Source organism: Stigmatopora argus, chromosome 4 (assembly GCF_051989625.1).
Source record: "Stigmatopora argus isolate UIUO_Sarg chromosome 4, RoL_Sarg_1.0, whole genome shotgun sequence".
Lineage (NCBI taxonomy): Eukaryota > Metazoa > Chordata > Actinopteri > Syngnathiformes > Syngnathidae > Stigmatopora > Stigmatopora argus.
This window is the reverse complement of record NC_135390.1, coordinates 5,827,978-5,845,676: the sequence shown is the minus strand read 5'-3', so window position 1 is coordinate 5,845,676 and position 17,699 is coordinate 5,827,978. Positions and strand designations below refer to the sequence as shown.

Sequence of the window (17,699 nt, the reverse complement as noted above, 5' to 3'; positions counted from 1 at the left end):
CTAAGGGAATGCACAGACTGGATCCAATCTTAGTGTTGTGCGATCTACCGGTAGATCGTGATCTACGTATCAAGCACCCCTGGTGTAAGTGAATGTATGCTAATATAAACACTTTGGGTATGGTAAAGCGTGTAGATAATTTTCTATATAAGTAATTTTTTTACCCTATGTAAACACTCCTGAAACAAACATTGCAGAATTTGCAATATCTCGCAACTGCAAGAAAATCTCAAAATAGCTCAATTTATTACATTGTATTATTTTTCTCTTTTTTAATAGTGAGGCACTGTGTAAGTCAGCGGTCCCCAACCACCTGGTGGCGGTCTGTTAGAGAAACGAATATATTACCGTTTTCAATCTCAACCTCCTACTTGTAATGAGTAAAGTTGTTATAATAATAATGATAACAATAATAATAAATAATTGCTATTATGCTAGGGACTTTTTTTGTGTGATGGTGTCGTCCGTGCATCACCCCCCCCTCCCCGCTTCATCTTCCACAATCGGAAGATTGGACAAGTGGTTAGCGTGTTGCCCTCACAGTTCTGAGATCGAGGGTTCCATCCCACGTCCAGATCTTCTTCCTGTGTGGAATTTGCATGTTCTCCTCGGACTTGCGTGGATTTTCTCCGGGCACTCCAGTTTCCTCCAACATTGCAAAACGTGCAGCGTAGACTGGTCTCAGTGATTAGCTCCATCTAGTGTTAAAACTGAGAAGTGCATGGGAAAGTATGCTTCATTTAAGCTTCTTGTGTGGGTCATATTCAATGATTTTCTTGTCATTTGCTTGGAGCCAGTAAAAACTGGGCTGTGGGCCCGTTTGGTACTCTTAATCCTACAACATTAGAATGATCCATCTTGCGCAGTGGCTCCACTCCGTGTTTGCCGTGCTGCTTTACGCCTGCTGTCAATGAACATCCAAGCGTCCTCGGTTTTGGTTCTTCTACGTGTATCCGTCGCCCCGCCCCTTCTGCCCCCCGCCCCCCCCCCATCTCTCTTTACCCTCTTCATCCCTCGGTCGTTGCATCCATTTTTGTCCCTATAAGAATTCTCCCAACTATTACCAACCTGGACGAAAACAGCCAAACAGGGACCGAGGAGGCAGAAGGACTCCAAAACAAAGGATACGTGTTTTATTCTAACATGCGAGTGAAACCTTTCTGAGGGATGGCAACGATGGGTTAGACAGGATTTACCATGACTGCAAAATAAAAGGCAAGACTCGCGTTTCTCTTGAACATGTTGGCTTTATTTTTGGACCTCATCCTAAACGGGGATGATATTTACAACACTACGCAACATTCGTTTCTATTCGAGGCATCCATTTCTAGTATTGGGGTGATTTCTCGACAGCACTAATGTTTATGTGTTGATTTCACCCTGAACTATCTAAAATACTACCAATCGCCTGTTTGCAGTTTCGTTTCACAACCCACATCGCGCCGGATCTCCCTTTGTGAGCTTTAAATGGGAATAGATCATATTTTTTTGGCGTTTTAATTCTGCAGCAAACCATCATATGCATGAACCGTCGTGTCATCTATTAGCTTCGACGGGCTGTCTGTCGTGCACTTCTCTACGTCCCCCCCGATGTAAAATGTTTTATTGGCGTTATCTGAAAAACTAAGAACCCTTCGTTTCTGATGTTTGTAGCCACAGTGAGTAAAAGATGTCCGCTCCACAAGGGCCCAGGGGCGGTCCTGGCCCTGCTGCCTCGGCGGCCGGCGCCATGCCGGAGATGCCGGACCTTAGTCACCTCACCGAGGAGGAGAGGAAGATCATCCTCGGTGTCATGGACCGACAAAAAAAGGAAGAGGCGAAGGAACAGTCCATGTTAAAGTAAGATTTTGTCTGTGTGCGTGTGTCATTTCGTCCATACTGCTGCTGTGGATGCTAGCTAGTTGGTTGGTAAACTCCATGATGATGTGTCGTGGGGTCATGTTGCCTCTTGACATCCAAGCCATAGCAGAAATAGTCACGCTGTAATTATTATCATTACTATACCTTCATTATTCCAATAAATTGGAAAATGATTCATTTTTTTCTTATAGTAATTCAATATTTCCTCCATGCTACTGGGTTATACAGCCACACTATGCTGGAGTCGCTACGGACGCCATTGTCGCGTAAAAAAACACGCTTAGTTACTTCACCTTTACCCAGGAGCGTCATTGTCATTACACAATACGCCGCTGGAAAGAAGGGTCCCCAAACCGGTCCTCGAGGGCTAGTGTGGGTGCAGGTTTTTGTTCCAACCGATCCAGCTCAGACAGTTTGACCAATGAGATTTCAGCAGAAAACAAGAAGCACCTGACTGAAATCCACTGATTGCACTTGTAGGGCACCAGATTGGTGAAAAGGTGTCCTCTTTCTTGCTTGGAATGAAAGCCCGTACCCACTGCAGCCATTTGTGGAATAGTTCGGAGACCACTGATTTAAGGGGTCTTATGTGCCGGCCCTGCACGTGCACGTTTAAATGCACTCTCCCTCGATGCACTTAAGTCACAGAGATCTTTTCAGCACCAGGAGCTGTCCATTCAAGGCTGGCTGGTTGGGTTATTTTTAAGATTGACTAGGAGGATTTTTGTCATCATTCCGTTAACCTTTAATGTGTTAGCCGTGACTCTGCTTTATAGTGGGATGCTACCCACGTTGCTGTTTATTTATTTCAAAAAAGAACAACAGAAGCGGTTATTTTTGGTGGTTGTAAATGTCAATAATGATTATGTGGCTAAACCACCCGATGATGTAGTGGTTCACTCCCCTGACTTCGGTGAGGGCAAGTGTGGAATCGATACCCGCTCGCTGGCGGTGTGGTTGTGTGTGTGGATGGTTGTCTGTATCTATGTGTCCTACGACTGACTGGTGACCAGTCTAGGGTGTAGTTCGCTGAGCTCCAGCAACCCGGGACCCTGACCAGCTGGTGTTGAAAATGAATTTATGAACGATTGATTGTGTGGCTTATTTTAAAGCAAATGTCCTCTAGTAAGGCGACGTCAATACAAGTCCTGGTGTAAATGATGCGAGTGGCTTCTTACTGTAGTCGGATGCTGTTTGTTACTGCTGCACTCAAATTGATGAAAACTGTTGAGATTAAAATGAACTTGTCGTATTTTGTGATGTTGTGGGAATATAACACGGCATAGTTTAAGGACAGCATCTACTGCCTGACTCTGGTGGGCTTTAGAATAATGAAAATGCAGCCAAATTTGTGACTCACTTTACCCTTGTTTTCAATTTCATCTCTCATTGTCTCATTCATTTTTGTACATTCATTCATTCATTTTCTGAACCACTCTATCCTCACAAAGGTCGCGGGGACGCTGGAGCCTATCCCAGCTGACTTTGGGCCAGAGGCAGGGGACACCCTGAATCGGTGGCTAGCCGATCGCAGGGCACGAGGAGAAGTGAATGAGTTTGATGATATAACCAAATTCCCACATAAGATGTTCCTTGACCAGTTGAAAGGCTCTGCCTACACCCCCCAGATTGTTGTGCAGCCTTTTTTTGTTTTTAAAGATATTGCCTTTGAACCTGGCGATACATATTGTTATTGAATTATTGCCCAGGCCTAGCGCCGACAGATCATCATTGTCGGTTTGTTATTTTTACCAAGGAATAATTTTTGTTACAGCTCATATTCTCAGACTGCATATGTGTACCTAATTGAATGTCCATTAAAAGAATTTTTCTCAGATAACCAAATGAGTACAACTGCCCCACATTGGTTTATTCCCATTTGCCTCAAAGCTTGCCCTTAGAGACTTTAGTGTGAGCCGTCTTCTCTCTTCTACAAGCTTTTATGGTGCATTAGAGCTGTTGTTTTCCATCAGCAAGTAAATATTTGCACTAAGGAAGCATTCCTAATGGAAAGAAAGTCATGCAATCTCTACATAGCACTACTGCATGAGAAGCATGACTCATCTACTCTAAGACACAGTTACCTCAGCTGTGTTATGTATTGTTTGAGACCTTTTCAATGTCCCTCCTACTTATTATTATTGTATTATTACTTTATTAATATTATTATTATTATTGTGGTTATTATTGTTAATATTATTAATATTGCCATTATTATTATTATCATTATTATTATTAACATGATTATTATTATCATTATTATTCATCATTATTTATTATGATGATGATTATTTATGATGATGGTGATGATTATTATTATTACTATTATTATTATTATGATTATGATGATGATTATTATTATCATTATTATTATTATTACTATTATTACTATTATTATGATGAGGATAAGGATGATTATTATTATCATCATTATTATTATTATTATTATTACTATTATTATTATTATTATTATTTTGGCTCACTACTGAGCAACATATAACTCCCCATTCAACCACCTGATAGTTGAGTGTTCAGGACATAGTGCCCTTTGTATCTTAAATCCTCTAGGCTTGCCTTCTGCTGCAAAGTTGATACTGTAAATTAAGTACATAGCTTTTTCATCATTTATTGTTTCATAATCATAAAACGTCCTCATGCTGTTTTTTTTGGGTGGCAAGGACTTCTGTCGAGCTATTTTATCTAGTTTCATTGTCTGAATAGACAAGCTAGTCATCATGAGTCATCAAATAAGTAAATACCCTCTTTCTTTACCTATGAATCACTCAAGCATGGATTACTGAGTATATTTAGGTAACATTCATATGCCCAATGCTTAACCTGCAACGGATTAGCTTGTCTTTGAGTGATTAGTTGCATTGCCAGCAGTTCCTGAATCAAACACCAACACCACAATGGAGTCACCCTTTATAGCATGTGTATCTGTGCAGTCGTGGTCCAATCGCATAGCAGCATTTCTGGAAAGTGGCAGTTTCAACATTCACGTTTGGAATCCAACACAGGGAATCCCGGGTAGTTGATGGGCTGGAAGGCAGCTGTAATGCTGTCTTGCATGAATCAGCTAAGTTCTTCCTTCTTAGCAAACCCAATGCCCAAAGAGGGATGCAGCCATGCAGGCACCTCGGAGAACTCTTGCAAGAGCAATTATAAAGTACAGCTCCAGTTGTATTTGCACAATTAAATCTTCTGAAGTTATCAGCTAGCTCAGTGTTTCCCAACCAGTGTGCCGTGAGCAATGGTCAAGTGTGCCGTGGGAAATTGCAAAAAGTCATACATTCTAATATTCAGAGAGAAAAAATAATATGGATATAACGAGATTACAATTGAACTACTACAAGGTTAAAATCAAAATATGATGAATGTTAAATTATAGATGATACTCTTCCAAGATTCAAATTGTGAAACAGTTATTTTGTTGCTAATTTTCCTCTAACAAGAACCGGAAGTTTTTTGGTTTCTAGGGCATGAACTTTTGGCAGTTTGAGCACAACATTTCTTTTTGCGTGATACTAGGAGATTTAAGTCATATTTGGAGAAAAGTCATAAAATAATGCGATTAAAAAATTACATTACTTATTTTTGTATCACTCGAACCAGAAGTTGTTCAGGGTCCGCAGACATCAACTTTTGGTCACATTAGGTCAGTGTGGAAAATTTGATTTTTTAATCATTTTGGAGCTTTATGTGATTCCTGTTGATAAAACTTTGATGACAATGACTATTATTAACACAGTTAACATAGTTTTAAATTAAAAGATTTTCCGATGGTGTTGTCCCTTGTGATTTTTTCAATGCAAAAAGTGTGCCGCAGCTCAAAAAAGGTTGTGAAACACTGATGGAACCCCTTCGCCCACCCAACCAGATATTTATACACATTACTATTTCTGAGAATGTGTGTGTGTGTGTGTGTGTGTGTGTGTGTGTGTGTTTGTCCGTTAACATGGGACAACATGGAGACTAACATACATCTGATTTGAGTGCGATTTTGAACAAACAATCGCAAATGTGTGGCTCAAGGATGATACTGCACTCGGTTTTTGAATTTGGACCCATGTTTTTCAAAAAAGTAATTTTTGTAACTGGGAGTCGCATTTTTAAAGTCAAAAACTGCATCTTTGGGCTCATTTTGCGACATGGGACATGCGACACTTTTCGACAAAAATTACTTTGTTTATTTAAAGCACGATGAAGATTCCAAGTGGAGAGGCTTTGTCGCCCAAGCAGGTGGGACCGGCAAAGCCGGGCCCCTCTGCTTGTGGAATATAATTGAAGAAAGCATCAGCTTCCTATGATGTGGTGACCCGGAGAATGATCCGGACTCTCCACTTCTTCTTTCCTCCTCTGTCCTGCAGCTACTTCCAATTTCTGATTGTTGACTAAAAAATAAAGGGAGTCAGTTGTGCTAGTTCCCTGTTATTACACTTACTCTATTTCTCTTAAGGTGTCATATGAATTTAACCTGAACACCTTTCATACTTTTGACAGATGAGCCAGTACATTTGGTTTCCTACTGTTCAAGGAACAGGGGAATTCAAATCAGTTTCTAATGGATCTTCTGTGAGGTATTAATTACTATGGTTTTCTTCTAGGAGGATTGCATCTAAAGTGTTGCATGCTTTGTAATCGTATTGCACACGAAGCACGGTGTATAAATATTTTGGAATTCAGATCAAACATTGCAGAGATTAATCGATCATCTTTAGCCCCCTGATGTCTATTGTATCAAATTAGGCTCATGCCAAGATCAAAGCAGCTCAATACTTTTTTTGTTTTTGCAAAAATCTAAAACAAAAATCATACATAGAAACATGTATTTTGCAATGATTTTTTATGTTTGGGTGGTGGGGGGTTAATTTATAATCGTATTTCTTTATTATTAATATTATTATATTTTAGCTGCCCTTGCGAAGATGTGCGGTATGGAAGATGACTGAATAAGTGATTTAGTTTTAACTTTCTCATCTTGATTTAGCATCTACTTGCAAGCAAAAACAGAATTGGAATTTTCTGAAATTTATTATCATTTTATATATCTTGGGATCAAGGTCAACGTTATTTTCAACATACTCTATTGCTCGTCAGGCATCATGCTCTTGATTGAGTGCAAAGCCAGGATATTCATTCACAAGGGTCGCAAGGTTGCTGGAGACTATCCCAGCCAACTATGGGCAGCAGGCAGAAGACACGCTGATTTGGTGGTCAGCCAATCGTAGGGCAAAGCCACAGTATTTGTTCCATAAAAATCCTCAACAGGGCGGCCCTGTGGAGTGAGTGGTTAGAGCCTCGGCCTCACAGCTCTGGGGTCCTGGGTTCAAATCCAGGTCTTTTCCATCTGTGTGGAGTTTGCATGTTCTCCCTGGGCCTGTGTGGGTTTCCTCCGGGTACTCCGCTTTCCTCTCACATTCCAAAAACATGCATGGTAGGCTGCTTGGACACTCTAAATTTCCCCTCGGTTTGGGTGTGAGAGTGCATGGTTGTCTGTCTCCTCGTGCCCTGCGATTGGCTGGCCACCGATTCAGTGTGTACGCCTCTGGCCCGGCCGGAGTCAGCTGGGATATATATACATAAATCACAATCTCAAACAAACTACGAAAAAAGTAAGATTTATAATCTGGAAAATACCCTTATTATTTATTTATTTTTTTACCATAGAATGTCTGACAAAACTGTAACTGAGTCTAATACCTACCCATTTTGTATTTTTTTTAAATTTGGAGACTCTAAAATAGAGTTTTCTAGATTTGCAGAAATGATTTTAATGATGTTTATATATTCATATTAACACCATGTAATGCTCTTGTGGCAGCAAAGGGTGCGAAGAAATCTATGGAAGAGGCAAAGGCATGTGAAAAGTTACTGTGGGAGTGAGTAGAGGAAATGAGAAGAGAAAACAAGAGGAGAGACATTGACGTCTGAGATGCTATCAGGTCTTGTTGCTGATATGACAGCCTCTGTCCCACTGACAAGCATCAGCCATCTCCTATAGCATGCTTGGCACATCATACTTCATTCTCTCGCAGGCTTTGTTCTAAATAACATCTGCACTCGTCAGCATAGAATTCATTTTCTTATGGGCCCTTATCCCTCTAGCAAAGTTTGAAGGGATTTTCCTGCCCCGGTTGCGTTAGTTTGAAATGCCCTTGATGATGAATTATGGCTGTAGAAAATAATATAGAAAACAGCACTAACAAGAAATCTGGAATACAGGATACATGGGCAATGTGGTATTATAGATGCAGTATGGTCCTGTCAACCCTCTTATTTCTTATCATGCTAACTATTTTTGTTCAGTTCCCACTCAGTGCTGTTGCGGATATGAAATTGTGAATATAGGTGCAGAGCTGCCAAATATTATGAATCTTCCATAGTTTATTACGTGAGTCTTTACCAAACTACTTAAATACGAATAAAAATTACAAAAAAAAATCAAGCATTTGGGGTCCTGGGTTCGAATCAAGGTCAGTCCACCTGTGTGGAGTTTGCATGTTATCCACGGGTTTGCGTGGGTTTTCTCTGGGTACTATGGTTTCCTTCCACATTCCAAATACATGGAGGGTAGACTGGTTGAGCACTCTAAATGGCCCCTAGATATAAGTATGAGTGTGAGTGTGAATGATTGTCCCTCTCCTTGTGCCCTGCGATTGGCTCGCCACTGATTCAGGGTGTCCCCCGCCTCTGGCGGAAGCGATGTTGCGAGATCAACGCTAATTCCAATCCAATGCTCAGGAGAAGAAGAGGAAATGTGTTTTTAGCATGTTAGCAATAGAGGCTAACACGGAGCATGCACGCAATGGGACAATAACATGGCCAAAAGTGAGATGGAGGACAACACAGATCAGATCCACTAAAAGATCCAAGTGAATTCCAAGTGTTTTCTTACTTTTTTAAAAATACCTCGTACCTGTGCAAAGAGCAGCTTTACTGAAAATGTCCTTAACGCACTGTCCTCATTTGAGGGCAGCCTGTAATATTTTTCTTACTTGATATCAAGGTGTTTCCCCATTCTAGGTAAATGAAAACATTGCAAAAATATTTTTTTTTATGTTGTGTAAAAATCGATTAAGTTCATCCCAACTTTATCTCCTCTCTCATCTCATTTTCTGAACCGGACAACCATGCACACTTACACCCATACCTAGGGGCAATTTAGAGTGACCAATCAGCCTACCATGCATGTTTTTGGAATATGGGAGGAAACCGGAGTACCTGGAGTAAACCCACGCAGGCCCGGGGAGAACCCCAACTTTATTTTTATTTTATTAGTGGCCATATGTAAGGTAAATTTACAGTTTCTTTTTGTGAGGCTGAAAATAGTCTGCTTGCTGAAGGTGATGATGTCTTCAGTTGATTATTTTATTTATTTCATATTATCACAACTTTTGGTTTGAAGTCAAATTTATAAAAATAAAGACGCCTATCAAAATTTCTCCAAGTTTTATTATTTACTTTTTATAGTGTAAAGCGGGAGATAGATGTCAACAAAATACTTTTTAAATCACCATATTTTATATTGTCTTTTCTTATAAAGTAAAGGTGTTTGTATGTATGTGCCATCATTGACATTCAACCTGCACAAGAGACTAAAGATGGAAACTAGCCCTCGGCTACAATCTTGCATATTTACATATATATGTTCATTTACATTATTATGAATATGTTCATTAATATGTGCTTTCCCTTATTAAATAAAAATGTTCATAAATGAATAAGGGGTAATATCGATATCGACTGAAATATATATATATATATATATATATATATATATATATATATATATCATGATAACTATTTTTGTCATATCAATCAGCTCTAGTTCCAAATAGGTTTTGCATTTTGCACGCTGTCAAAACAGGCCGCCAGATGATATAGATTATAGTGCAGGGGTGGCCAAGTCCGGTCCTCGAGAGCCCCAATCCAGTCTGTTTTCCATGTCTCCCTCCACCAACACACCTGAATCAAATAATCGGGACCAGTATCAAGCTTCTGGATAGCTTTCTGATGAGTTGATCATTTGATTCAGGTGTGGGAGAGGAGGGAGATATGGAAAACAGACTGGATATGGCAGGGGTGGGCAAACCGGTCCTCGAGGGCAGCTGTGGGTGCAGTTTTTTGGTGCAACCGATCCAGCAAAAGCACTTTAACCAATGAGATTTCTGCAGAAAACAAGAAGCACCTTACTGCAATCCACTGATTGCACTTGCAGGACACCAGATTGGTGAAAGATGGCCTCTTTATGGTTTGGAATGAAAACCTGCACCCACTGCAGCCCTTTGTGGAATAGTTTGCCCACCCTGGGATAGGGGCTCTCGAGGACCACCCCTGTTATAGAGGTTCATCCACATGACTGTGGTGCAGGAAGGTGTGAGCAGGCACGGGATCGATTCCTGCTGCTTTTAGTATGATTGTGAGTAAAAGTTAATTTGTTGTTTGTGTTTTTTTAAATCTTTGCAATAATTAACTATTGAAAAAAGGAAACTATTTGAAAAGCATTACAACATTTGACAATATTGAGCTTCATTTTTGTACGCATTGCTGGTAAATGCCAAGTGGAAATGGGGGTCCAAAATCTGAAAATTCTCTTTACCCACTACTAAATATACATTTTGACGTTCTGCTGCTATGTAATTCTCCTCTCCTCCTGTTTTTTGTGAATTACTGACGACCAGTGCAGTCTGTACTCTCCCTTCTCCCTGAACTCATTGGAGATTGAACAGGATAAGAGGTCTGTAAAATAACTAAAATGCAGTTGAGCATCAAATCCACTAATATGAAGTACTTTCAGCAAATGAAAACAACTTGGGTAGTGTTGGAAATGGAAATAAATAATCCAATACCCAACTTTCCTTAGGCAAGGTGCCATGCTCACATTTTGTTGAGGCTGTGCTGGCGTATCAAAATGCTTATTATTGTAGCATAGTCGCGCAGACCTGCACTAAGGTGTTTTTTGTTTGTTTTTTTGAAAGACTATTTTTGGCATAATGGGTGGATTTATTAGTAAGGGAGCCGTGAGCTTTTTATTTTTAATCTTAGGCTGCCTTGTTGCATGTGAGCATGGCACTCTGCAGAACAGCATGTGCTGTTCACTCATCAACTAGATAAGTGTCAACACTTGGAGTTCACAAAGCAGTTGACCAGTTTGCTGGTGGTTGAGTATGATTTGACTTTCTGTTAGTTTCTGGCTTGGTACAGGACAATCAATTAAAAATAGTTGAACATCTTACTGTATTGATGAAGCATATGCATATGTGTATGTATATATATATATATATATATATATATATATATATATATATATATATATATATATATATATATATATATGTGTGTGTGTGTGTGTGTACGTATGTGTGTGTACGTGTATGTGTGTATATATATATACATATATATATATATATATATATATATACAGATATGTATGTATATGTATGTATGTATATGTATGTATATATATGTATGTGTATATATATGTATATATGTATGTGTATATGTGTGTATATATATATATGTATATATATGTATATACATGTATGTATGTATATATGTATATATATGTATGTATATATGTATCTATATGTGTATATATGTGTGTATGTGTGTGTGTATACATACATACAATCTGCCTGCCTGACCAATGTTATGTATTATGTATTATCCATGGTAATCCCTTTGAGGATTCTTTTTTATGATGTATTGTCGTTAGGAAAAATATATTTATCTCCGTGGGTTTTTTGTTTTAACCAGACTTCACGATGAGACTTTAACAGAATAAAAAAAAATGATATTGGGCAAATTTCTTCTTTTTTTTAGCCATAACTTTTTTTAGTCTAAAATAGAAGTAAGCTAAAGTGACAGTTTTTAAAGCTGGATCATGGTGCCAGGCCATCTCAAGCTTATGGTACTTAATGAGAATGTTGATATTCTGCACTCTATTTCTATGTCAAATGACAGGATTAGCAGTATATAAAATTAATGTATGAATGAAAGAATGATAGAGAAAAATCATGTTTTACATTTGTTTGTTAGACGCTTATGAGAAGCTAACACTGAGAAAAGCTGTTAACTAATCTGTGCTCTCAATAACATTCACTTATTCTCTGCTTAGTTTTTGACTGATTGATCAAATTGTCTAGTGGATATGTTGTCGAGATCATTGATGAAGAAACTTGATTTTGAGCAGTTTGACACTTACCAAATAGTATGTCTAACTCAGTCCCGTGTGCTGAATCTGACCCGGAGTGTAATAATTGGCCCGTGTGATCATTTCAATCATTGGATTGCTGATATAAAGATTAATTCATTCATCTTCCATACTGCCCATCCTTGAAAGTGTGTGTATATATGTATATTTATATGTATGTACATGTGTGTATATATATATATATATATATATATATATATATATATATATATATATATATATATATATATATATATATATATATATATATATATATATATATATATATATATATATATATATATATATATATATATATCTCAGTGGTACCTCGACATACGATCGTAATCCGTTCCGAGACTGAGATCGTATGACGAGATTCTCGTAACTCGAGCGGACGTTTCCCATTGAAATGAATAGAAAACATAGTTTTTTTTCCATGACAACGCACTCGTAAACGGAACAAACAAATTTAAATTAACTTGGATTAATATATACAGACACACTCAAACATACGTTTAATGTAACATTACACAAAACTGAATTCTAATTTTGTTGTAATCTTTTGTTACCTTCGTTTTCCGGGTTGGCGGTTTGCCACGCCTCCACCCTCACATTCGCTATCGATGGGCTGTTTGCTGTTGTACTACGTATTCCCTTCAAAATATTCCGAAAATGATTCACACAAATGTCCTCACAATAGGATAACCCACGACCACTTGCCAACGAGAAATAGTCTTGTAGTACATTTTAGCGATCACTCCGCTGCTCATAAAGACCGGCTTGCAACTCCCTCGTTGTAATGGCTCTGGTTGCAACCGCTTTGAACGGCGCCTATGAGAGAGAGTTGCGACCAGAAATATTACAAAGAGGGAATTGCGAGCCAGTGCCGCTGATGTTCTTAGGAGCAGCGAACGAGAAGTAATATAATACTCCTCGTATTAGATAATAAAAATAACAGGAAATGCAACAGCAGAGCTTACCCACGTATTGATTGTGGGTAATGAAGTTTCATTCTGAGAAAGAGCGCCATTGCCAATCGGCGTTGTGTGCACGAGTATACTTCATTACCCAGAAAGCCCTCTTTTTGCCCGCGCATGCGCGTTGTGCGTTTCCTGGTCGATGCGTAGGAGAAATGCGTCTGAATTAATCGTTCAGTGCTCGTAGATATTGTTATACACAAAAGAGATTCAAAAAAGACAGTGGCATGGCGAACTGGCTTGGTCGCATCACGAAATTTTGATCGTATCACGGGCGAATTATTTGATCGAAATTTCCGTCGTAAGACGAGAATATTGTATGACGAGTGGTCATATGACGAGGTACCACGCGCAACTTTAATTTACAGGTATACGACATTCTGATTATTCTATTTTATGCTACCACTGCTCTACACCATGAGGCAGCTGATATAAAGATCTGCTCATAGCTCAAATTTGTCTCGTATCTCAAGGCAAATATTTGCTCGGAATTTTCCTTGTATCTCAAATTTCTATATGTTGAGGGACTCGTATGTGAAGGTATTACATTTGTTGTGAAAAGAGAAACCCTGCACAATTTCTGTGCATTTATAATCTATTTCATTTTCTAAATCATGAGGGTCACGGGAGTGCTGGAGCCTATCCCAGCTGTCTCCGGGCAACAGGCGGGGGACACCCTGAATCGGTGGCCAGCCAATCGCAAGGCACAAGGAGACGGACAACCTTATATGCTCACACTCATACTTGGGGGAATTTAGAGTGTTCAACCAGCCTACCATGCATGTTTTTGGAATGTGGGAGGAAACTGGAATACCCGGACAAAACTCACGTAAGCTCAGGGCGAACATGCAAACCCAACATAGTGTGGAACGACCAAGGATCAAACCCGCAGCTCCAGAAATGTGTGCTGTCCACCGGTTCTCCCCACCATTTATAATTATTCCCAGTATTTTGATCTGCCTTGTTAGATGCTTTGTATGTGTAATCTAATTGGCACAAGAAGCAGAGTTGTGTTAAGATCTACTTAGGAGCTGAATGTTTCAATTTTCAGTATTACTTGGCTCAATATTAGGTTATACCATCACAATGCAATTCAACCCACATCACTGAACTGCTCAAACGGACCCCCAGAATGAATAGTGCCCTGTGAAGATTGTTTACAGTCTATTTGGCTAATTGCGCGATGTATGAAACTGCATAAGAGAGAAAAGATGGTTGTTATATTTTAAAAGGGTGAGCTGAGCATGAGAAGATGTGTCCATATATATTTTAAGTAGAGATTGATTTCTGTATCCAGACATGAAGCTAGAAGGTCTATGCTATGGTAACTGTCCATACAAAGAGACTTGTGTGTCTAAAATTCGAAGTGGTTGTGCGATTGTTGTGATATTTGTTAGAGGTTTCAGTGCAAATGATAAGAAATGTCCACGTAAATATGTATTGATTTTGTATTGCTGTCATCAGACATTAAGTCACAGATATATTGCAGATTTCAGCAAAAATGCGTGGAAACACTCAAGCAGGCTAAAAACCCCCACCCCCCAACAAATACATATTTAAATGAGGATTGATAGTACACTTTTTTTCTCCAGCCCTATATAAAATGTATAGAATATAACATTTTCTAAATTGTGCTTGGATCAAAACTTTCTATGGCAACATGCTTCATATGGAATTAAAATACATTTTATATTTTAGTTCTCAACATTGTTTTTTTCATGGTATTGCATAGAGAAAAAAATAGACACACAATTAGTGTCCAGCTGATTGTATGTAAGAGAACGGTTTGTTTATTAGTGGCAGTTTACACAAGGCTCCATCATGTGTTTGTTTTTACGTCTCTGTGTTCTCATTCAGCCTGTTAACGCAGGTGTAAACAGATGACTCAAACACAGGACACTGCGCTCTCAGCTCTTCTAATGAACAAATATATGTTAACTCTTTAATTATATTTCATTGTTGTATATAAGCGACCTGGTGGTAGAGTGGTTAGCACAGGGTGGGCAAACTATTCCACAAAGGGCCACAATGGGTGCAGGTTTTCATTCCAACCCATGAAGAGGCCACCTTTTCACCAAATCTGGTGTCCTGCAAGTGCAATCAGTGGATTGCAGTCAGGTGTTTCTTGTTTTCTGCAGAAATCTCATTGGTTAAAGTGCCTATGCTGGATCGGTTGCAACAAAAACCTGAACCCACAGCGGCCCTCGAGGAATGGTTTGCCAACCCCTGGGTTAGCACGTCCGCCTCACAGTTTTGAGACTAAGGGTTTGGTTCCCAATGCGTTTTCTCCCCAGGCCTGTGTGGGTTTTCTCTGGGTACTCTGGTTTCCTCCCACTTGCCAAGGCCATGCATCATGGTCTGGTTGAACACTCTAAATTAGCGGTCCCAAAACACCGGTCCATGGACCGGTACCAGTCTGCCAGCCACCTAGTGCCAGTCTGTCAGAGAAATAAATATTAACATTATCAATCTTGCCTTCCTACTGTAAATGAAAAAAGTTTTTATAATAATAAATAATTGCTATTATGCTCAGGACACAGTTCTGAGATCAAGGGTTCGATCCCACTTGCGTCCAGACCTTCTTGTGTGGAGTTTGCATGTTCTCCTAGCCCTGTGTGGGTTTTATCTGGGTACTTTGGTTTCCTCCCACATCCCCAAAACATGCATGGTAAGCTGGTTTGCACACTCTAAATTGCCCCTTAGTATGAGTGTGAGCGTGAATGGTTGTTGTACCTTTCTTGTACCCTTCACTTGGTTGTCACCAATTTTGGGTGTCTCCCGCTTGCTGCCCATACTTGGCTGGGATAGGCTCTGGTACCCCCAGAAGCCTTGTGAGGATAAGTGTTACAGAAAATAGAAAAGTTGCCTAATTTTAGAGATATCATTTGGTTACGAGGCATTCAGTGTTTATTTTGAAATCTGAATAACTTTTTTTTCTCCTTGTATGATTGTGGTGTTCACACATTGTTTATATTCTACTTCTTACATATTCCTCAAGAAAGAGGGTTGCATTTCAGTTTTGTAGTACAAGGTGCAGTAGATGGATTATGGGTACCACTGATTGCCATAAATAAGGGAAGATAAAGAAAGTGATGCACATGACATCACGCATGTAGCCGTGAGCCTAATGTATGGCAAGGTTTTGAAAACTTCTCACAAAGAACTGGCATAGAACGTACACGAGGACAGTGTACTTACTGCACATTGAAGGGTATGGATCGTGGACTATTCCTTACTCTGCCCGGGGTGATAGTAGATTTGTTAATGCATTAAAGCAATTGATCTAAAGATCTATTGTCTGAATGTCTGTTTATTTAAAATGTGGCGTTTTATGTGCATGAGATTTATCAACAACAACAAAAAAACCGTGGAGGCCCTTTTTCATCCCCATCGTTATGGACAAAGCTGATGCAGTGATTTCAGGATCTTGCCTTTTGACCAAAATCAGATTGAGGGTCTCAAACTAATCCCTTAATATTATTCATCCCACTACACATTGGAACGCATGGTTGTTAAGAAGTAAAATGAGGTCAGTCTGGTGGTTGTTAGTGGTGCTAAACACAGAAATCCTTTGAAAGACACACCAAATCTATGAAGAATTTCCCAGCATGCCACAAGCCACACATTGTTAAACAATTTTCCAGGCAGGTAAATTACCATTAATCGTGCTTGAACCATTAGGATTTCCCAGCATGCCACAAGCCACACATTGTTAAACAACTTTCCAGGCAGGTAAATTACAATTAATCGTGCTTGAACCATTAGGATTATTGGCATGTCTTTCTGTCTGTGCAGTATGACACCTAATGCAAGGAAATTATCTGATTTGTGACTTTGCTGCATTAAAGTTCAACAGGCTTTTCTGTCTCTGACAGATGTTCAAAGCTATCATGTTTAGTTTAGTTTCCCTTTTAGAGTGCAAGTCCTTAACTCATATTTTTGCCAAAGAGCAATCACATGATTTCAATTTGGTAAAGTTACTGGATGCTTCTGCTTCAGTGTGTAACACCCTAAGGCATGTGCATCACTATTTTAAAGTGAGATTTGATCTAGATTGCCCCGATGCTTGTCTGCCTGTATTGTATACTAAGTAGTATTCCTTCAATTAACGCGGTTAATGTAGACCAGACATGGCTGCGATAAACAAAAAAACGCGAAGAAGGGTCACCCTATTTAAAAAAAAGAATATAGATATACATATATATATATATATATATATATATATATGTGTATATATATGTATATATATATATATATATATATATATATATATATATATGTGTGTATATATATATGTGTATATATATGTATATATATATATATATATATATATATATATATATGTGTGTATATATGTATATATATATATATATATATATATATATATATATATATATGTGTGTGTATATATATATATATATATGTGTATATGTGTATATATGTATATATATATATATATATAATATATATGTGTGTGTATATATATATATATGTGTATATATATATGTATATACATATATGTATATATATATATATATTTTACTTCAGCTTGCAACTTTCAGTGTGGATATTCACATTTTTATAAACGAACAAAAAAATTAACAATTTTTTTTCCCCCAGAATTAAAACCGCAATGTAGTGAAGCCGCAATAGTTGAAGCTGCG

The 17,699-nt window shown here is 38.6% G+C and overlaps 1 protein-coding gene across 20 annotated transcripts in view; it reads left to right on the top strand.

The window, feature by feature from the left end:
• Nucleotides 1–998: 998 nt before the first annotated feature.
• rims2a (regulating synaptic membrane exocytosis 2a) overlaps nt 999–17,699 on the top strand; it is a 135,798-nt gene continuing 119,097 nt past the window's right edge. For 15 of the 20 annotated variants that reach the window (XM_077599387.1, XM_077599382.1, XM_077599385.1 and 12 more), the window contains exons 1-2: nt 999–1,215; nt 1,654–1,839. In XM_077599387.1, the coding sequence (XP_077455513.1) occupies nt 1,670–1,839 (170 nt within the window). In that variant the 5' untranslated portion in view covers nt 999–1,215; nt 1,654–1,669. The remainder of the gene's footprint in view (nt 1,216–1,653; nt 1,840–17,699) is intronic. The other 5 variants (XM_077599393.1, XM_077599412.1, XM_077599400.1 and 2 more) reach the window with 1 other exon arrangement.